General features: G+C 36.8%; 1 protein-coding gene across 1 annotated transcript in view; it reads right to left on the bottom strand.

Moving 5' to 3' along the window:
* CFAP47 (cilia and flagella associated protein 47) overlaps positions 1–21,173 on the bottom strand; it is a 545,441-nt gene that overhangs the window by 254,236 nt on the left and 270,032 nt on the right. Inside the window, exon 40 of the mRNA XM_045994745.1 lies at positions 9,675–9,752. Within this exon, the coding sequence (XP_045850701.1) occupies positions 9,675–9,752 (78 nt within the window). The remainder of the gene's footprint in view (positions 1–9,674; positions 9,753–21,173) is intronic.

The following is a 21,173-nucleotide window of genomic DNA, read 5'->3' as shown; positions in this document are numbered from 1 at the left end:
AAGAGACTCCTAATCTCACAAAACAAACTGAGGGTTGCTGGGGGGAGGGGGTCGGGAGAGAGTGGTTGGGTTATGGACATTGTGGAGGGTATGTGCTATGGTGAGTGCTATGAAGTGTGTAAACCTGGCGATTAACAGACCTGTACCCCTGGGGCTAATAATACATTATATGTTTATTAAAAAATAAAAAAAATATTAAAAAAACAATTCCTTTTTACTTATGAATACTATGGAGAAATAAACATTTGATAATAATTAAAAGCAAACAAACAAACCCAAATCCTAAGGCCCAAAAGTAGTGGTCTCAACTCAGGACTATACATTCTCTCCAAAAGTGGTTCTAGAACTTGATTTCTTCAAAGATTCTCTTCTTTCAGTTTATTATTTATGCATTTGCTTCTTTCTCATAAAGAGAAGAGACATGGGCAGTTGCTTAAGCTCTGGTTGCATTTCTGAAAATTATTTAGCAGACCACAGCCTGAAACAACTGCCTCCCTTGAAAGATTCCATATCTTCCAGAACCCATCAATTTTCCCCCAAAATGCTCTTTTCAATATTCATAATTACTTTGCTCCACAAGCTGGCAATTAGCATCTCGGCTCTCAGATATTGTTTGCCTGATTTTTTTTTAAAGATTTTATTTATTTATTTGACAGAGAGAGATCATAAGTAGGCAGAGAGGCAGGCAGAGAGAGAGGAAGGAAGCAGGCTCCCTGCTGAGCAGAGAGCCCAATGCGGGGCTTGATCCCAGGACCCTGGGATCATGACCTGAGCTGAATGCAGAGGCTTTAACCCACTGAGCCACCCAGGCGCCCTGTTTGCCTGATTTTTTTTCTGAAAATACAAAACCTCCGTATTTTCTTACCCTGTCATATGCTTTTGCACAAATTTTTTTTTTATTAAAGACTTTATTTATTAATTTGAGAGAGAAAACGAACAGTGCGGAGGGGCAGAGGGAGAAAGAGAGAGGGAGACTCCTCACTGAGAGGAAGCCCAGCACAGGGGATGGGGTGGGGAGGCTCCATCCCAGCACCCAGGAGATCATGACCTGAGCCAAAGGCAGAGCTATTACCAACTGAGCCACCCAGGTGCCCCTTGCTTTTCCTGAATTTGATGCTGTAAAAATATATGGACTATTTCCAAGTAAAATTCTAGCCATACTGATTCTTTTTCTCCACTGCCTTTTCTTGATACAACATTCTTAATAAGGCTTACCACATCTTGTAACTACTCTCTGCTTTACTTCAACTCACAGACATTCTGATTAGCTGTTTTAATATTTTATGTAATTTGGACACTTGATAGACACTTTGAGGCTATCAGAGACATACTAGATTTTTAGCAATTATAAGGGAGTCCATTCAGAGAGTGGGAAAAACAATAAAGCGTGTTTATTTCTCGATGCATGTTTCCACAGCCATCTCTATAATGGAGCTGTAGGTAGAATGCCTGATTAAAATCCTCAGATAATTTCAGAACTTCATTTTGTTCAATCCTTACAATCTCTTGCCCTTTGGTCATTTTTTCCATAATGAATAGAAAAGCAGAGAAATTTGGGCTTCTTTTTCTTTTCTTTATGTATTTTCTTGGAGAATAGCTAATGAAAGTGCCTTTTGAATAAATCAGAGTTGCCTTATCCTCAAAGGAGACTCTCAAATGCACAAAAATTGAGTTACCTGTGGTAAAGATGGATAGAAAAAAATTGCAGACCTAGAAATGTTATTACCTTGCTTATAAAACTAGTGATTATCATGATTAATTCAGAGATGTCAGAAAATAATTTAATAAAGTAATTTGGTTCAGGTAAATTCTATTTTCCCTGATCAACATTCTTGAGTCTAGAAATCCAGTGATAAACCCAGCTTGTTTACAAAACCAGTTATCTTGCTGATCAAAGAAAGAACGGAAAACCAATTCTACCTCCCTGCACCTCAGTCTATGCTATCATTTTCTTAAATGCTCACCCACTGCTGCTGAAGCTATGGCAGAGGGAGCACTTTTAAACCCCTGGTCTTAAAGAAGAAATAGCATCAAAAGAGGTTAAAATTATATATAATAATGTTGATCAAGCAAGGAAATATCTTCTACTAATTTAGTAGTGGGCTGAAGTCAGGAAGTGAAACCTACTCAGGAGGTATGAAGGGATGACATTCCTTTTCTCTCTGCAGGAATGACCCGCAGCTCTTTTCAAACTAAAATGACCAAAATGGTTCTATTCAGAGCATGAATAAATCAGCTCCAAGAATGACTTCCTACTCAAATCTTTTCCATTGGGGAGGGGAGATCTTTAACATAAGCCTTCATGAAGCTACTCCTGGGCCAGCATTCACAGCTGTGTCCAAATCAAAGAGCAAATTTTCTGGTTCAAGATTAATTTTCATGCATCACGGGAAGGAACATAAGTGGATCAATTTTGAGATACACTCCATCCTCCATGTGCCTAGGGCTTCTTTAAAAAAGGACCCAGTGGTCTCTGGAGGGCAGTAAAAATGGAATACTTGGGGCGCCTGGGTGGCTCAGTGGGTTAAAGCCTCTGCCTTCAGTTTGGGTCATGGTCCCGGGGTCCTGGGATTAAGCCCTGCATCGGGCTCTCTGCTCAGCCCCCCCCCACCCCCCACCTGCCTCTCTGCCTACTTGTGATCTCTGTCAAGTAAATAAATAAACTCTTTAAAAAAAACAGAATACTTGCTGTTTTTAGTACATCTTTGGCTCCTGAGCAACTGAGAAGTCTGTAAAGCAAGGTGTACCAACCCAGGGTGTGAGGACAGAGTGGATCTGTGAATTCGAATGGGGAAAAATTCCACCTTGACTCCCACTAACTCTTAATAGCAATTTAAATAAAACCACAGTAGCATTAGCTGTAATATGAAATGGTCACCAAATAATCATGGATATGTTTATATTGCATTTCAATTCTTGTACATATCTTAAGCTATTATTTACCAGCATAACTACTTTTAAAGTATGGTAGTTATTATGTCCACCAGTAGATTTTATTGTGTATTATGTTAAGATGTATTTTAACATATTACAATTTTTAAATATTTTTATTATCTGCTGGAGTATGAGTTTCCTCTATGCCATAGATTGAATTGCACACCATTAAATTCACATGTTAAAGTCCCAATTCTCCAAATGACTAATTTTGGAGATAGGGCCTATAAGAAGGTAATCATGGTTAAATGAGGTCATAAGGGTGGAGCCCTGATATAACAGAATTGGTGTTCTTGTAAGAAAAGCCAGCAGTGAGCTTACTGTATGCATGCACAAAGAGGTCAAGTAAGCCCACACCAAGAAAGCTGCCACCTACAAGTCAAGAGAAGAGGCCTCCAAATGAAAACTATCTTGCCTGTACCTTGATCTTGGACTTCCAACCTCCAGAGCTATGAGAAATAAATTTCTGTTGTTTAGGCCATCATTTCCATGTTACTTTGTTACTGTAGTCTGGAAGATTAAGATACTCTGGAATTCTTATATTAGTTTAATATTTATAAAACATTATTCTGTAAAGTAGAATAGGCTTCATCACACTGGCAAAGACCGTGAAGAAATTAAAAACAGGTATGAAAATCTCCTGTAGAGCAAGAGGATCGTGGCAGATTATGACTATTAGTACCTACATCTGGCTTCTGAGTTACTGTTTTCCTTGGAGATTTGCCCAGTTCTAAGTGTCACCAATTATTCAGTGTAGTAAAGTGAAATATCTTAAAATCATAGCCATGCAGAATTGAGCTTTTCTGGGTTTTTAGCAAGAATCAAGACTCAGAAAAATATCTGAAAAATACCAGGGCCTTCTTTCATTTGGGTGGCTACTCTGGGCCAAGGTACTCTGAGAGACAAGGATAAAAGACAAAGCTCCTAAGTTCACAGATTATAGTCCGTCATACTAAGTAAGTCTACAAGGAATAATTACAAAGCAGAAGGATAAACACTTCAACACCTTTTCAACTTTCATTCACATTTTCCCATAATCCATATGCATAAGCATATGTCTTATATTTCCCCTTGCATGTCCCCTCTTCCACTGTTTCAGCAATTCCTTCTTCCCACGCTCCTTTTATACTTACAGGAAACTTCTCCCCTGCTCTAGATTCGGGCCATCAAAATGTTACATTTCCGATCCCAATTTGTATATTATAAAGAAGAACAGCAGCATGAGAAAAAAGTGCATAGTACTTCATTATTCTCCTTAAATGTCTTCTCTTTCTAGGTCTGCAATTCTTTTCTATCCATCGTTACTGTAAATAGTACAGGTAACTCAATTTTTCTGGGTTTGAGGGTCTCTTTAAGGATAAGACAACTCCGATTTATTCAAAAGGTATTTTCATTAGCTATTCCCCAAAAATATATGTAAAGAAAAGAGAAGGGAGATGAAACCCAGGATCTCTATATCTAGAAAGTGATACTCCTTGCCAATGAGCTCACAGAACTTTTTTTTTTGTACAACATATATATATATATATATATATATATATATATATATAAGATTTATTTATTTGACAGAGATTACAAGTAGGCAGAGAGGCAGGCAGAGAGAGAGAGAGGAGGAAGCAGGCTCCCGGCCAAGCAGAGAGCCCGATGCGGGGCTCGATCCCAGGACCCTGGGATCCTGACCTGAGCTGAAGGCAGAGGCTTTAACCCGCTGAGCCACCCAGGCGCCCCTGTACAACATATATTATTACTAATGCATTCTGCCCTGTACAATTGCCTCCACTTGTGTATGATTTTGTTTTTCTTCTCTACTTGATGGTTGGCTCCTTGAGAACCAGATCTATGACTTATTTATTTGATATGCCTCTGCTACTAAGAGCACTGCTTAAGGGGCCACTTAGTAAGAATTTATTAAATGATAAATAATTCAATGCTGCTGAAAAAATAGCAAGTCATATGACAGTAGGAAATTATTTACATAGTGCTCATTTCTGAACACCACTGACCTATCATTTAATTTTAAAGTGTGGCTAAAATCAGTGTCCTGTCCTGATCCTTTCTGGTAATCCTTTGGATTTAATTAGAATAAAAAAGGTCTTAACTGTTCTTGCTTATGCTCATGGATCATGTTCCTGTAAAGTACAATGTGTGATGAATATGAAGTTTTACCAACCACGTGGTTTCAAATGTGCTATCTTATATGTGTCTGTTGCTTAGGAAGAGCAGTTCATGGAGGCATTTTAAAAATTTTTAATAGGAGACTTTACCTTTTTTTATGCCACCTGAAAGATAATTTCAGCACTTTACTGCTCATTTGAGAAGAGAATATTTATTATTTGAGGAGATACTGACTGAAGTGATCTGAGAAGGAGTTTCAGTTAAGCATATGCTAGGTCATGTGGCAGTAACACCCCGTATCTCAGTGGATTAGCACAGTAGTTCACTTCAGGCTCCCATTACATGTCTATCCTAGGTGCAGAGGATGGCCTCAAAGATCCTTGGTGAAAAGAACTCCATGTCTATATATACTTCTTTAACTGTATCAAGGAAAGGGAATGAGAAAAATTGTTCACTGCATCTTAAACCTACCCTTGGAGAAAATATTTTGTACTTTTCCTCACATGCCATTAACTGATTAAGTTATATATTCATAAATAACTTCAACTGGGTAAGTGTAATGTTACCACATGCCTAAAAAGAATAGAACAGGATATCTGTTAAGAGCTCTAAAAAGGGATTACTGATAGTTTATGGAGTAATTTTTTTTTAATCTTTTCTTGTTCTCTTAAGTTTCCTTGCTCATTAGACCTAGAGACCTAGAGACCCAGAGACCTAGAATGGGAGTTACTGAGACAGTGTATTTATTGTATGGTATATTATTACAAAAGTTATTAATCATGAGGTCCTAGGTCAGACCTCCAAATGCATGTTCTTAAGTTTTATTTGTATCTGGAAATCTATTCAAGACAAACATTAAGGAGAGCTTTAAGAAAAACAGGGTGTGCAACATTGCTAAGTATTATTTTATTAAGACATATTTAAAGATCAAAAGGTCTCATTATGCCAATGAAGCCAGACTGAGGAAATACTAGACAGCTTTGTGCTAGTTGGAATAAAATTCTCTTCTGTGTCCCCTCATGGTGGAACCTGTTGATTGCCTATCCCAGTATCCATGGGCCCTTCCCTCCCCTCACTGACAGAACCCTCATTTTACTGTGACATGTATGTGGAGAAGGGTCCTTTCTTAGTCTTCCTTCCAGTTAGATTTGGCCAACTGGCTATAAGCAGAAGTGTTGTGTGCTATTTCTGGGAAGTTTCCCTAACAGAGAAAGAAAAGGGCACACTCTTACTGTGCTTCCTCCTTTCTGCTGCCTATGAAGTAGATTTGACTATTGGAGTTCTGGATACTTTAGCTAATCCTTGCGAAAGTGAATAAAGATTTGCCTGCTACATGAATTAGAGCCTAGAGGCATTATACAGCAAGCAGTTAGGACCCCAGAAAAGGAGCCATAATAAGTGCTTCTAATCAATCTCTTAAGAACTGTTAGAAAGACAGCCTTTGGGGTAAACTTAAGACTGTTCTATTTCAACCCAAATATGAATTTGGGGCCATTCAGCTCAGAACAGTGCTGACATGACAAACCAGGGACCATGTCTTTTCCTTAAAAAACTGTAGCTTTTGCCTTTTCAAATCCCACTCTCACCTTTGATCTGATAGACAGTCTTCACAGAAGTGCAAAGGAGTAAATCATCAATCCTTTAAACAAAGGGCTCTAAATCATTCTTTGACAGTTAATGTACAGAAGCCTAACTACTCTACAGTAGATCCTATTCTCCCTGAGCAATACTCGGTATCACTATATCTTTATGTTAGTTTTATCACAGGAAGCCTTCAGCAGGAAACTAAGAATGTAAAATATTTTAAGTATGAATGGAAGAGACTATATGAGAAAGAATGATCAATGTTTGAGACCATGATAGACATACTTCTTCAGCGGTACTGCATGCTGAATTGGCAATTATTTTGGATGAGTACTTGCAAAGTGTCCTTTCTAGCCAAAAATTACATTACAAAGGTTAATACTTGTTTGTTTCCATTATGGTTTAGATTTGAGAAGCATAACATTAAAAAAGATATCTTTACCTATAGCTTCAGTAATTATGAAATTTTGGAGTTAATCAAAACCATTCCAGAATATTACATGAAGAAAAATCATGTTAAAGTTTGGGATACAGAATTCTTTTTTTTTTTTTTTAATATTTTATTTATTTATTTGTCAGAGAGAGAGAGACAGAGAGAGAAAGATCACAAGTAGGCAGAGAGGTAGGCAGAGGCAGAGGGAGAAGCAGGCTCCCTGCCGAGGAAGGAGCCCGATATGGGACTCGATCCCAGGATGCCAGGATCATGACCTGAGCCGAAGGCAGCCGCTTAACCAACTGAGCCACCCAGGCGTCCCTGGGATACAGAATTCTTAAACTGCATTCCAAATTAACAAAGTAGACTTGGAGCACCTCGATGGCTCAGTCAGTTCACCATCTGACTCTTGATTTTGGCTCAGGTCACGGTCTCAAGGTCATGAGACTGAGCCCCCCACTGGGCTCCATGCTCACTGGGGTGTCTGCTTAGAAAATTATTTTTCCCTCTCCCTCTGCCCCTCCCCTTATTCATGCATGCTCCTTCTCTCTCTAAAATAAATAAGTAAATCTTTAAAAAGAGAGAGAAAGCAGACTCAATTTTGCTGTTCATTAAACTGATCCAACTTTGAGTTACTTACGCTCACAGATACCTATAACATTGTTTTGAGATCTGACTGCAGTTTAATATGTGATACTATAAATTATTTGCAATTAATGTGGAAAAATTAATTCAAGGCCATTCATGAAAAATCTATAATACCAGGCAGCTGCCTAATCAAGAAGCAAGAGACTAAAAAGATAAAGACTTAGGAGAAGTGTTTACTGAAGAGTTTTTAGCAATACCAGCACTTCATACTACAAAGAAATTAACATAAAATATCTACAATACTCTATTCTTATGATACCTATAATGATGCTTTATCATTCAAGGTATTAATTCATTATTCTCTTGATGACAGAAAAATGTAAAAGTAAGATTTCAAATACCTTAGTTAAGTATGTAATTAGCATTCAACAAAACAAATGCTCTGAGATAAAATGGTGTGCTCCTATAACAATTTTTCTCAAAGACCAACCAATGAAGAAATTAAGCATAATAAATGTAATCCTTAAAAATAAATAAATAAATAAATAAATGTAATCCTTATAATGTAATAAAACTACTGGCTTAAATAAAATTCACTTTTGGAAAATAAACTATATTCTTTTTAATCTTAGCAAGTTCTGCACAAATCACTTTAAGAGTTTCTGATGACTTTTTTTTTTAATTTATTTATTTTTTTCAGCGTAACAGTATTCATTGTTTTTGCACGACACCCAGTGCTCCATGCAATACGTGCCCTCCCTATTACCCACCACCTGGTTCCCCCAACCTCCCACCCCCGCCCCTTCAAAACCCTCAGGTTGTTTTTCAGAGTCCATAGTCTCTTATGGTTTGCCTCCCCTTCCAATTTTTTTTTTTTGTAAACATATAATGTATTTTTATCCCCAGGGGTACAGGTCTGTGAATCGCCAGGTTTACACACTTCACAGCACTCACGAAGTTGCCAAATCCTGACACAGTTTTGCATCTAAAAGGATGTCACTGTCCTTATCAAGCATTACGCAGAAACAAGGGTAGAAAATAAACTAACATAGTAGCTATGAAGTAGTTGTTATAGTAATGGTTAGCATATCCATGCATTTCATTAGTACATACTTGCATTTTCTTCTTGAAACCTTGACAATGTTGTTTTTATTCTATTTCACATTGAATAGTTATTTAGTAATTCAAAATAGATCAGAAATACAAAGCAATCCAACTTTTAAAAATTCTGCTTCTCTACTCCAAAGTCAAAATCTCTTTCTAAACTAAATACAGTTGATCCTCACTATTCACAAATTCTGGTTATTTGCAAATTTGTCTCCTCACTAAAATTGATTTGTAACCCGCAAATCCATACTCACGGTGCTTCCCCTGTTGTTCGAGGACATGTGCAGAGTGGCAAAACGTTCCAGTCAATGGTTACACAGTTCCCAGCTAAAGTCAAAAAAGTGATGCTGGGCCTTTCTGCTTCAATTCTCACATGTAGATGACCAGAGGAGGGAGAAGGTGGGAGGCAGTACAGAAGTAAAATGTTCAAGAAGCCCCACCTCTGGGGCCAGGTGGACAAGACTTGAAACAATTTGCTGGCAATTTAGTGGGTCAGCCTTATACAAGTCATTTAACATGGATGAACCTTATTTTCTCTATGTAAAAATAAAATCTACCAGGATGGGTTGTTTTTAGGATTTATAATTATCTTCTATGTGATTACATATATTTTTTCTAGGAATAATGGCTCAGTATTCATTCATTGAGTGCCACAATTTTATGGAACATAACTATCACAAATAATGAGAATCCACTGTATTTAATCAAGTGCATATTTATGCAATTTTCATGCACATAGCCTAGTAACACATGAGAGAACAGAATAATTGAATAATATAAATTTTATATATAATATAAATTAAATATTTCAAATAAACAAAACTATTGTATAATTAGTAACAAGTTCAGTTGAATGCTAATTTCTCAGAATTTTTCCTGAGAAAATTATAAGCATAAATATATTCACATTTACCCATGGTTCATGAATTGTCCAGATTCAGTTAATTGAGATGGCAAAGAAATAAATGTTGAAGATTCCACCAAACTGACACTAAAATAAATGAAAAAAGGATTATTTTGAATTCTACTATAACAAAATTCGAATGACCACAAAACATTCTTTTAAAGTTTTTCCATCATTCATAAAATATAGAATCAGAATAAATTTCAGTTAAAAAATCCATATGTTCTCATTCTGCATCTCAAAACATGTATGTTTTTAAAAAGAGAAAGATCAGGGTGCCTGGCTGGTTCAGCTGGTAGAGCATGCAACTCCTGATCTCAGGGTTGTGAGTTCAAGCCACATGCTGGGTGTAGAGATTACGTAAAAGAAAAAAAAAAAAAAGATCTGGAATTGAAATATGTAAAACATAATATTCTATTATATGGAAAGGCAATATTAATTCTTATAGCAAGGAAATTTAGAACATAAATCACTGCCCAATTATATTCTAGAAATAGAATCATATACTGGTCTCAATGTATTGTCAGAGCTATACACATTTCCTTTTTAATCTTATTTTCAAAAAAGAAAAATATTTCCTTCAGGACTGGATATAAGATGTGGATACATAGTTAATCAGTGCATTAGTAATTATGCCATCTTCAGGAATTACTTAGCAATTCAGTCCGTCTTATGGATAATGCTCATTCATTCAGGAAACGGCTATGGAGACTCCATTATATGTTATATGTGGGACTGGGTGCTGGAAATACAAGCATGAATCTGTTATCCTCTCTACCTTAGGCTGCCCACATTATAGTGGAGGATAGTGTGGAAATGATCCTCTAAATATGGATGAAAGATGTCACAAAGAGTCATGTCAGGAATGCCTAATTATATCTGCAGAGTTGAAGAGAATCTGTATAATATTAAGAATAGATTTATTCAAGCTTGATTTTGTAGGGGCCAAATGTGGGTTGCACCAAGATGGGCCACATTGTTGTGAAGATTATTTTGAGTTAAAAGCAATCAAAAACTAGAAGATTCAGGTCAATCTCCTCCTCTTCCTCTCAGCTTACTAATATTTTCATTGGAAAAGAAATCTGTCCAGGAAAAGAGCTATTAACAGATATTTCTCTTTACCTAAGAAATATATCTCCATAATAGGACAACCTCTATTTTCCAGACACCTCCTCTCACTTTCTTGCTAATTGTCTTCCTCCTTTTTATATCCTTATACCCCTGTCTCTCTTCTTAGCACATGTAAGTCTCATGTTGCTTCACTGTCTTTGGCATTTCACACGTGTGTGTGCATTCCCGTTATGTAAGAAACTAAATTTGATTTTCTTCTGTTAATCTGTCTCAGCCAACTTGATTCTTAGTTTAGCTAAAAGGGCCTTGAAGACCAGAGAAATTTCTTCCTTCCCCAAAATTCATTAAAATAAACCTTTATTATGTAATAAATTATTAATCTCATAATACGAACATTATAATAAAAAACATCAATAATAAAATTAATCTAATGTTTTAGTACTGAAACACAAACACGCATACAAACACACATACAACTGCATACAAAACTAAAATGCAACACATTCATACATCTTAATGTTTCAATGTTGAAGGGGTTCATGATAGCCTCTCCCAGTATGTGTCACTTTGGCATATGGATTATTTTAAGCTGAAAGCAATCAAGACCCTGTGGACTCAAAAGAAACGTTTGCTTCTCCCTTAATTCTAAAGAAGAATCTAAAGTGGGGGTCTTTCCCAGAATACGGGTTATTAGCAGAAATATATTTTAACTGAGCGACCCATCTGTATGACACGGCAAATGTCTAATTATCAAACATCTGCTTTTCTTTTCTTTTTTTTTTTTCTTAAAGATTATTTATTTGAGAGAGAGAGAGAACACAAGAGAGGGGAAGTAGAAGGGAGAAGCAGGTTCCCCTCTGAACAAGGAGCCTGACACAGGACTTGATCCCAGGACCCTGGAATCAGGACCTGAGTTGAAGGCAGACGCTTAACCAGCTAAGCCATCCGGGGGCCCCAAACATCTGCTTTTCTTTTTCCCCTGTGAGGTGCATTCCTCTCCTCTAAAATCCCAGACTCGTACCCCCTTCTTCTTAGTTCAATACGACATATATACCTCATTTTGCCTGTCTCTGGAATTTCCTTGTCTGGGTGGATTCCCCATACTTATACTATTAAATTTGATTTTCTCCTGTTAATCTGTTTCATGTCAATGTTATTCTTAGTCCAGCTAGAAGGACCCTTAAAGGGGACAGGAATTCTTGCTCACTGGCAATGTCATTTTCTGTCCTTTTAAGTTGGTAGTTCTGAGAGTTTTGTATAAGGATTGTAAGGAATTGTATTAATATTGAATACTAAAAATTATTAAACAGACAAAATTAACTATAGGAAAATGTAAACTATGGGCTATGTAAGACACGTATCAGACTACCAGATTTGCTTATATCATTTTAAAGTTATAGTTAAGCAAATGTAGAAAGAATTCCTCTCGGGAGGGTAATTTCAATTTAAATTAAGGCACTAAGTCCTCATTCAAATTTCATAAAATTATGAGGCAGAAAAAATGTATAATTTTTTATATTTCTATAAATCTAAGGTGAATCATCAGGGCAATTTATTTGGGTCATAATTTGTTCTGGCTAAAAAACAGTCATAAGGATAATACAATTTTACACACAAATAGAAAGACTAAACCAATAAGGTAAATATTAGGTATTTTGCATACTGTGCATGTACCATTTTAAGATAAAATAGCATTTGAAAGGTCCCTGCTTAATTAGATTGAAGATGTCCTCCTTAAAAGTAGAAATATTACTTATAAAAATGAAATACAAACTCTCATTAAAATGGAAAAAATCCTATTTGATTATTGTAGTTTCTAAATTGGCAGCTTTCACACTTCAGTGTGTATGATAAACATCTGCAGTGCTTAGTCAAAATGCATATTCCCAAATTCTTTCTGCATGAATTCTGACTTAGTTAAGTCTGGCAAGGGTTCCAGGAATTTCTATTTGAAACAAGCTCTCCAGGGTGCCTGGGTGTCTCAGTTGGTTGGGCGACTGCCTTCGGCTCAGGTCATGATCCCAGAGTCTGGGGATTGAGTCCCACATCGGGGTCCTGGCTCCACAGGGAGTCTGCTTCTCTCTCTGACCTTCTTCCCTCTCATGCTCTCTCTTTTTTTCCCTCTCTCTCTCAAATAAATAAATAAAATATTTAAAAAAACAAGCAAGCTCTCCAGATGCTTTTTAAAGAGCTTATATACAGATTAAACTTTGAACAATCTTGACTTAGACCAGCAATGCTCTAACATTAATGTACAAAAAAAAAATCCTCTGGAGATGTCAAATGCAGATTCTGACTCAAATGGATTGCTGTGGACCTGAGACTCTGTCCAACGAGCTCCCAGGTGATGCTGATTTTGCTGATTCAAGGATCATACTTTGAGAAGGAAGAGTCTAATCTAAAACAAAAACTATTTTTCAAATAATAAAATGAGGCTACCAGGAAAAGAAAGGCAAGGAATGGCAGAGTTAGAATCATCTCACATTCACTACCCTATAAAAGCAATAAAAAACACTAGGAAAGATTATAAAAATTAAATTTTCAGAGCTCTGGTTAATTAACGAAAGGCTTGCAACGATTTGAGTAGTGTTTATTTAAAAATAAACTGCCACACCTTGATGAGAACAGCAGAGTTTGTGGCCTTGTAACTTTTATTATGCTGTAACTCCCATCTTTCCACTGCTCTGGTAGTAGCTTTGAAAACCAGCAGCCTTGCAACTAAGGTAGTTGTAAAATCTGGCAGGCTTACAGCCACATGAGGGCACAGACTGAGACTGAAGCTCATTAAAAAAAAAGTCCCATCCCTGAGTATTGTTACTTTTTCATGGGTCTCACAGCTCCCTCGAAAAATTCAGTTTGCAAGGTGTTGTCTTTACTGACCTGATTCAAAGGGAAACAGCAATATCCAGGATTTTGCTGAAAACAGTTGTACCTGAGATTCCTACAGCAGCTGGATCAAACAAGAGCTTGGCAAAACATCAAAGGAAGATGTGGGGAACAAGAAGCCTATATGAGGGGCTGATGTAGTGTGCTAGATCCCCAAACTATGTGAAAGGTCTTCAACCCTGTCTACGAGAGACAACGATGTCCCACCAAATAAAGAATACTAATAAAGGGAGAACTTATTCAAAAGAACCAATTACAAATTTTGGATGGAAGAAGTACGATACCTGAAATAAAAAATCAACAGAGGTTTGTCTCCCTCCCAATCCCATCTTGGGGCTATGGACATTGGGGAGGGGAGGCGAACCATAAGAGACTATGTACTCTGAAAAACAACCTGAGGGTTTTGAAGGGTCAGGGGTGGGAGGTTGGGGCAACCTGAGGGTTTTGAAGGGTCAGGGGTGGGAGGTTGGGGGAACAGGTGGTGGGTAATGGGGAGGGCACGTTTTGCATGGAGCACTGGGTGTTGTGCAAAAAGAATGAATACTGTTACACTGAAAAAATAAATAAAATGAAAAAAAAAAAATCAACAGAGGGACTGAACAGCAGGTTTGCAGTGGCAAAAGAAAGAACCAGTGTACCTGAAAATGGGCCAGATGAAATGATTATCTCTAAAGAACAGAAAGAGAAAATAATGACGAAAAATTAACACAGCCTCGGAAAACTGTGAGATACCATTAAGCACACAAACACAAGCTTCATTAGAATCCTGAAAAGATAAGAAAGAGGCAGCAAGAAAATGCAAAGAAATAAATGATGAACAATTCCCAAGCTTGAACAGAAATATTAATTTACACAACCAAGAAGTCAAAAAAATTTTATTCAGAATAAACTCAAGGCACCCCAAAACTAGAAAATAATAGTCAGCCTGTTAGTAAGCCAAGGCACGGTTAGCAGCAAGAAAAAATTGACCAACATCTATGTCGCTCTGCAGTAAAATTAAACAGCGGAATTCCCAGCTGAAACCCTAGAGGACAGAAGGCAATGACATTACATATATTTTTTTTTTCCTGGGCAAACTTTTAAATTCTACTTTCTGATTTTAAAGAAATGAGTGAGACAATAAATATAAAACTGTTTTAGGGGCTTATAATGTGTAAAGATGTAATGGGTATAACAAAAATAGCACTAACGAGGGGCTACAAAAAGTTGATATACAGCAGCAAAATATTTCAGAATTACATTGAAATTAGGTTGGTATTAATCTGAGCTACATTAATTTAGGATGCTAATTATAATCTCCAGGGTAACAAAATAAGAAAAATAAGGTAGGAGATAGAAAAAGGAATAACAAACTTATTAAAAGTAAATATACAATATAAAACCAAGAAGTAATGGAGAAATAGAGGAACAAAGACATAAGACACAGAAAACAGGTACCCAGGGGCACCTGGGTGGCTCAGTCATTAAGCGCCCACCAGGGTCCTGGGACTGAGCCCCACACAGGGTTCCCTGCTCGGTGGGAAGCCTGCTTCTCCCTCTCCCATTCCCCCTGCTTGTGTTCGCTCTCTCACTGTGTCTCTCTCTGTGAAAGGAAGGAAGGGAGGAAGGAAAGGAGGGCTGGCAAGCGAGAGAGAGGGAGGGAGGGAGGGAGGAAGGAGGAAAGAAAATAGGTACCCAAATGGCAGATATAAATCCTACTGTATTAAAGATGAAACGAACTTTAAATGGATTAAACACTGCATTCAAAAGGCAGAGGTTGACAAAAGGAATACAAACAGATTAGGAAAAAATATAACATTAGTTCCAAGACACAGACTGGGAACAAAAGATCAAGAAAGACATACCATGCAAATGGTAACGCAGACCTGCAGTGTCTATAGTAATAACGGGCAAAACAGAATTAATGCAAACATTGTTCCAGCATGACAACAAGAGAGCTCCAGAGACTCACTCCCTCAGGAAAATGAGTAAAAGTTATAAAAATCAACTATTTCAATTCTCTGGAAATTATCCTAAGGGCATAGAGCAAATGAAGAAAGATCTATTCAGTAATACAAAATTCAGTAAGATAGGCTGAAATTTGTGGTGTCTGAACCAAGACCCCTGACTCCCTCTTTCTTCCCCACTCAGTAAGACGGAAACCCTACCCCTCATTGACACAGCTAAAAATATAAGGCTCTCAACTTACACGGCTCCCGGGTGGAGAGCTACCTTTCTGGGAGGGGAAGGTCATCAATATTTCTCATCTTGCCCCAGTACACGCCGCTGAAGCTAAGTTTTGGGCAAGTGCAGCTGAGAGGAGTAGGGGGGATCCCTCTTCTGTCCAGCAACCACTCACAGGACAGAGGCACTACATGGGTGTGAAATTGTCCTTGCCTTAGCTTTAAAATGGTTGCTCAGTGCTGGCAGAAGCAAGCCAAGAAGACCTACAGCTATGGCCCCTCTCTCACCTCGCACTTAGCTCCTAATGTGTGGTGGTAAGCAGAGAAAAGTGCAACACTATCCCCACCTCCAGTTACAGAGCCAATTCAGAGATTTTGTCTGCAGGGAGAAGCTAACTGGGCTTAAAACAGTTCTTAATCTCCTCCCAAAGGAACCAATTTCATTTTCAATAAATCATGAAGAAGATCAAGCCAAGGGATCAGTGAAAAACAGTGCGGTTGTGGTGAAAGGCAATTGGGAGTAGACTGGTAGATTCACAGGGGAAAGGGACACCTGGGAGGCTCCCTTGTGGGGACAGAACAAATCTTAAAACATTGACCTAAGGAACTATTACTTCAAAGGAGACTATATTTGACTGAATTGGTCTGAGGAGCAATTTATGCCTCCTGAAGAACTGGAATCAGGAGAATCTACTATCTGGGTGTGGACACGGAAAGATATGGTCAAAAGGAATCCTACCAAAGCCACTGGCATCCCAGATTGACTGTGGGAATGCCCACGGCTCTGTCCCGTGAGAAGTAACACCGGAGGCTTCACACTTTGTGTGTGGAACTTTTCTGGGGAGGAGGTAGATATCACTAAAATAAGCTAGCCAGTCAGTGAAAAAATTAACCAACACCATCAATGACATCATGGGAAATGGGACCAGTATTCAGCTGATACAATATATATTCTAAAATGCCTAGTTTTCAACCTTAAAAATGATGAAACATGAAAAGAAGTGGGCGACAGAAACTGCATGTTAAAGTGACCAGTTATCAGATTTAACAGAATACTAATTCCAAATTGCTGTTATCAATGCCTTCAAAAACCAAGGAAAGTATGACTAAAGAAGTCAAGGGAGGTATGATGACAATGTAATATCAAATAGAGAATATCAAAAAAAGAGACTGAAATTTTTTTTTAATTTTTTTTTTTTAAGATTTTATTTATTTGACAGACAGAGATCACAAGTAGGCAGAGAGGCAGGCAGAGAGAGAGAGGGGAAAGCAGGCTCCCTGAGAAGCAGAGAGCCCAATGCGGGACTCGATCCCAGGATCCTGGGATCATGACCTGAGCCGAAAGCAGAGGCTTTAACCCACTGAGCCACCCAGGCGCCCCGAGACTGAAATTTTTAAAAGAACAAAATAAAAATTCTGGAGTTAGAAACTACAAAAACAAATAGAAAAATAGTCATCACCAGGGGGAATCAACAGTAGATTTGAAATGGCAGAAAAAAAAATTTAAAAATTAAAGATAGAGAAAATGCCATCTGAAGAACAGAGAGAAAATAAAACAGAAAAATAGAGTCTCATACATATATGGTGCACCATTAAATGCACTAACACACGTGTAATAAATCACTGGAAGGAGAAGAAAGAGAGAAAATAAAAGAAAAACTGTTTAATAACTGAGAAGCTGAGAGCAAAGCTTGACTGAGTCATGGAAGTTATTCCAGAAGATAACGTGAATCCATAGAAATAAATAAACCAGGAATGATAAATAACAAGGCTAATGTAATAAAAATTATAAACATGTACTTTCTGTTATGGGCTGAATTGTGTCCTCCCTCAAACTTCATATGTTAAAGCCGTAACCTCTAATGTTCTCACAATGTGATTGCCTTTGGAAACAGGGCCTTTAAAAAGGGCACTAGGCTAAAATGTAGCCATTAGTGTGGGCACTAATTCATTCTGACTGGTGTGCTTACAAGAGGAAATATGGACACACAAGAGACTGAAGGGCCATGCACATCAGAGAAGAGATGTAAGGGCACAGCAAGAATGTGGCCATCTGCAAGCCAAGAAGAAACCCAACCTGCCAACACCTTGATCTTGCATGTCTAGCCTCCAGAAATGTGAAAAAATAAGTTTCCGTTGTTTAAGCCACTGGGTCTCTGGTATTTTGTTATGGGAACCCTAGCAAACTAGTACACTGTCCTTTCTTCTCTCATCTTTCTTAAGATCACAAAAATACACAAAATGAAAAAAAGAAATACCCAAAAATGTTAGTACCATTACCGATTATTGTAACATCATTGATATAATATGTCTGACAAAAATACGACAAAAAAGGGGGAACTGGAATAGAGCTATATAAGAGTAACATAAAAATGAAAAGGCAACCTACCGAATGGGAGAAAATATCTGCAAATTATATAACAGATAAAGGATTAATATCCAAAATCTATAAAAAACTCATATAACTTAAAAGCAAAAACAAACAAACAAACAAAAAAACAAAAAACAACCCATAAAAGATCCAATTAAAAAATGACCAGAGGATATGAACAGACATTTTCCCAAAAAAGACATATAGATGGCCACCATGTATATGGAAACATGTTGAACATCCATACTCGTCAGGGAAATGCCTTTCAAAATCAGAGTGAGATGTCACCTCATAACTGTCAGAATGGCTATTATTAAAAACAAAACAAAACAAAACAAAAAACACCAACCAACCAGACAAGAGATAATAATGTTGTGATTATCTAGAGAAAGGGGACACTGACACATGGTTGGTGGGAATGGGTAGGAATGTAAACTGGTTAGCCACTATAGAAAACAGTAGGGAGGTTCCTCAAAAAATTAAAACTAGAATTATCATGTGGTCTAGCAGTTCCACTTCAGGTTTTTATCCAATGAAATTGAAATCCAGATCTCAAAAAGGTATCTTTACTCTCACGGTCCTTTCAGCATTGTTCACAAGAGCCAAGATATGAAAATAATCCAAAGAACCCAAATGTCCATCAACAGATGAATGAGTGAGGCAAATGTAGTATGTGAATATATTACTAGTCAGCTTTAAAAAAGAAGGAAATCCTGCAATATGTGACAACATATTCAAAACTTGGGGACATTATGCTAAGTGAAATAAGCCAGTCTCAGAAGAATAAATACTGTATGATCCCATTTATATGAGCTATCTAAAATAGTCAAACTCAAAAAGCAGAGAATAGAATAGTGGTTGCTAGGAAGTTGTTATAGGATGAAATGGAGGGTTGTTATATCAAGTTTCAGTTATGTAAGATAAATAAGTCCTACAGATGTGATATACAAGAGGGTTAACAATATGCTACTGTGCACTTAAACGTCTGTTAAGAGGGTAAGTCTCATGTTAAGCATTCTTTACCACCAAAAAAAAAAAAAAAAAAAAAGTAACACAAGAAAACTTTTGGAAGTGTCAGATATGTTTACTACCTTAATTGCGGTGATAGTATTATAAGTTACATGCATATGTCCAAACTCGTCAAATTGTATACATTAAATGTGCAGTTTTTTTAATATGTCAATCCTACCTCAATAATCAATAGAGAATATCAAGAAAACCAGAAAAAGTGTGCTTTGGAAATATCAATAACATTGATAAATGATTACCTAGACTGATCAAGAATAAAGAAAAGAGGATCAAATTATTAAAATAAGGGATGGAGGAAGGGCCATCACTATTGACTTTCCAGGAAAAAAAAAAAAAGAGTTATAAGAGTATTATGAAAACGTCTGTGCTAACACATTGGGTAATTTGGAGGAAACGTACAAATTCCTAGAATTGCATAAACTATCAAAACTGACTTAAGAAGAAACAGAATACCTGATTAGGCCTATAACAAATAGAGAACTAGTAATGAAATAAATTTCCCAGGAAACAAAGCTCAGACCCATATGGCTTTAGTTGTGAATTCTACCGAAGATTAAAAGAATACCAATTCTTCATAAACTCTTCCCAAAAAATAGAATGGAAGGAATCAGTTCCCAAATCAATGTCAGAGGCTACTATTAATGACACACACACAAAAAAAAACAGATAAAGTTGTCACTAGAAAAGGGAATTACACCATTAAACCTTATGATTATAAATGCAAAATCTTCAACAAAATACTAGGAAATCAAATCTTATAACATATAAAAATTATATAGCAAGACACGTTGCATTCTGCAAAAGAGGAACTTGAGAACTACTAATCTGGTAGACAGAGGCATGTGGGCGAACCCTGTCTCTGTTAAATCTAGGTTGGGTGGCCATTTTTGTTAAAAACAGTATTAAATTTTGATTAAAAAGTGACCAAATCTGGTCACTGCACTGCATATAATTTGGGGGAAAATATATAGGAAATTTTGTTTTATTGTAAAGTATGTTTTATACTAGATTGTTAATAATTAAATCCTTGTCATTTTTTAAGTGTAACATTAAAAGCTAGTTCACTTATTGGTATGGTATTTATAACATACAAAAAGTCTCCAGAAGAATTGGCAATCAAATTTCCTCTTTTCTATTGTATTATTTTAAAATTTTAAAATACATGCCTGTTGTAAAATACTGATTTTTACAATTACAAATTTTGTAATTGGTTTTAAAATTTTGAGTTTATATGCCCATTGCCTAAGATTGAGGACCACATTCAGACAAAGGAGGAAGGAGCCTTGTCCTCTTCCGCCCCTGACTGAATTTTAATTCAATCTGAGATAAACTATAAAGTAACAATAAAATGCTACAATTTCTTGAAAGACATGCAACTATAATAGTCGACCAATTCCCGGAACTTTGGTATTTCCTTTCAGCTCTACCACTAGGATGTAAGACTGATTATGCTTGATCTTGAATTCCTCGGAATAACTGGAGTCAGTCATTTGGTGCATTTAAGGGCATAGTTTAATACTGGATTAAAGCTACATATTCGGACTTTTTTTTATTGTTCCTTGCATTCTGATAGAACATTTTAATGGAACTACAGTAAATAAAACTCTCCCTCACCTGCACATAGGAACCATAAATTCACCAATAGCTATTTTAACAAAAAAATGTGTTTTGTCAATAATGTGATTATTAAGAGGAGAATACAGTAAATTTTAAAATTCACTGGGAATACAGTGATTTTAAAAATTGGGTATTATCAAATACTAAAATAATAAGCATAATACAGCTTCTAATCTCAGCACAAGTGTTGTTGTGAGGATCTGCTCTCTAAAGCTGATGGAAACAGTGTATAAATAATTAAAGCAGTACATGGGTGTCACTGACCATTTTCTCCCTCAAAACTAAGTTTATAAAGACACTTGTCTATTGTGACCTTAAATAATACTTCAGCATTTTATTTTCATCTCAAATCTGTGTTGTTGTTGTTGTTGT

Source organism: Meles meles, chromosome X (genome assembly GCF_922984935.1).
Source record: "Meles meles chromosome X, mMelMel3.1 paternal haplotype, whole genome shotgun sequence".
NCBI classification, from domain to species: Eukaryota; Metazoa; Chordata; class Mammalia; order Carnivora; family Mustelidae; genus Meles; species Meles meles.
The sequence above is the reverse complement of the archived record's forward strand: the minus strand, read 5'-3'. Positions and strand labels throughout refer to the sequence as shown.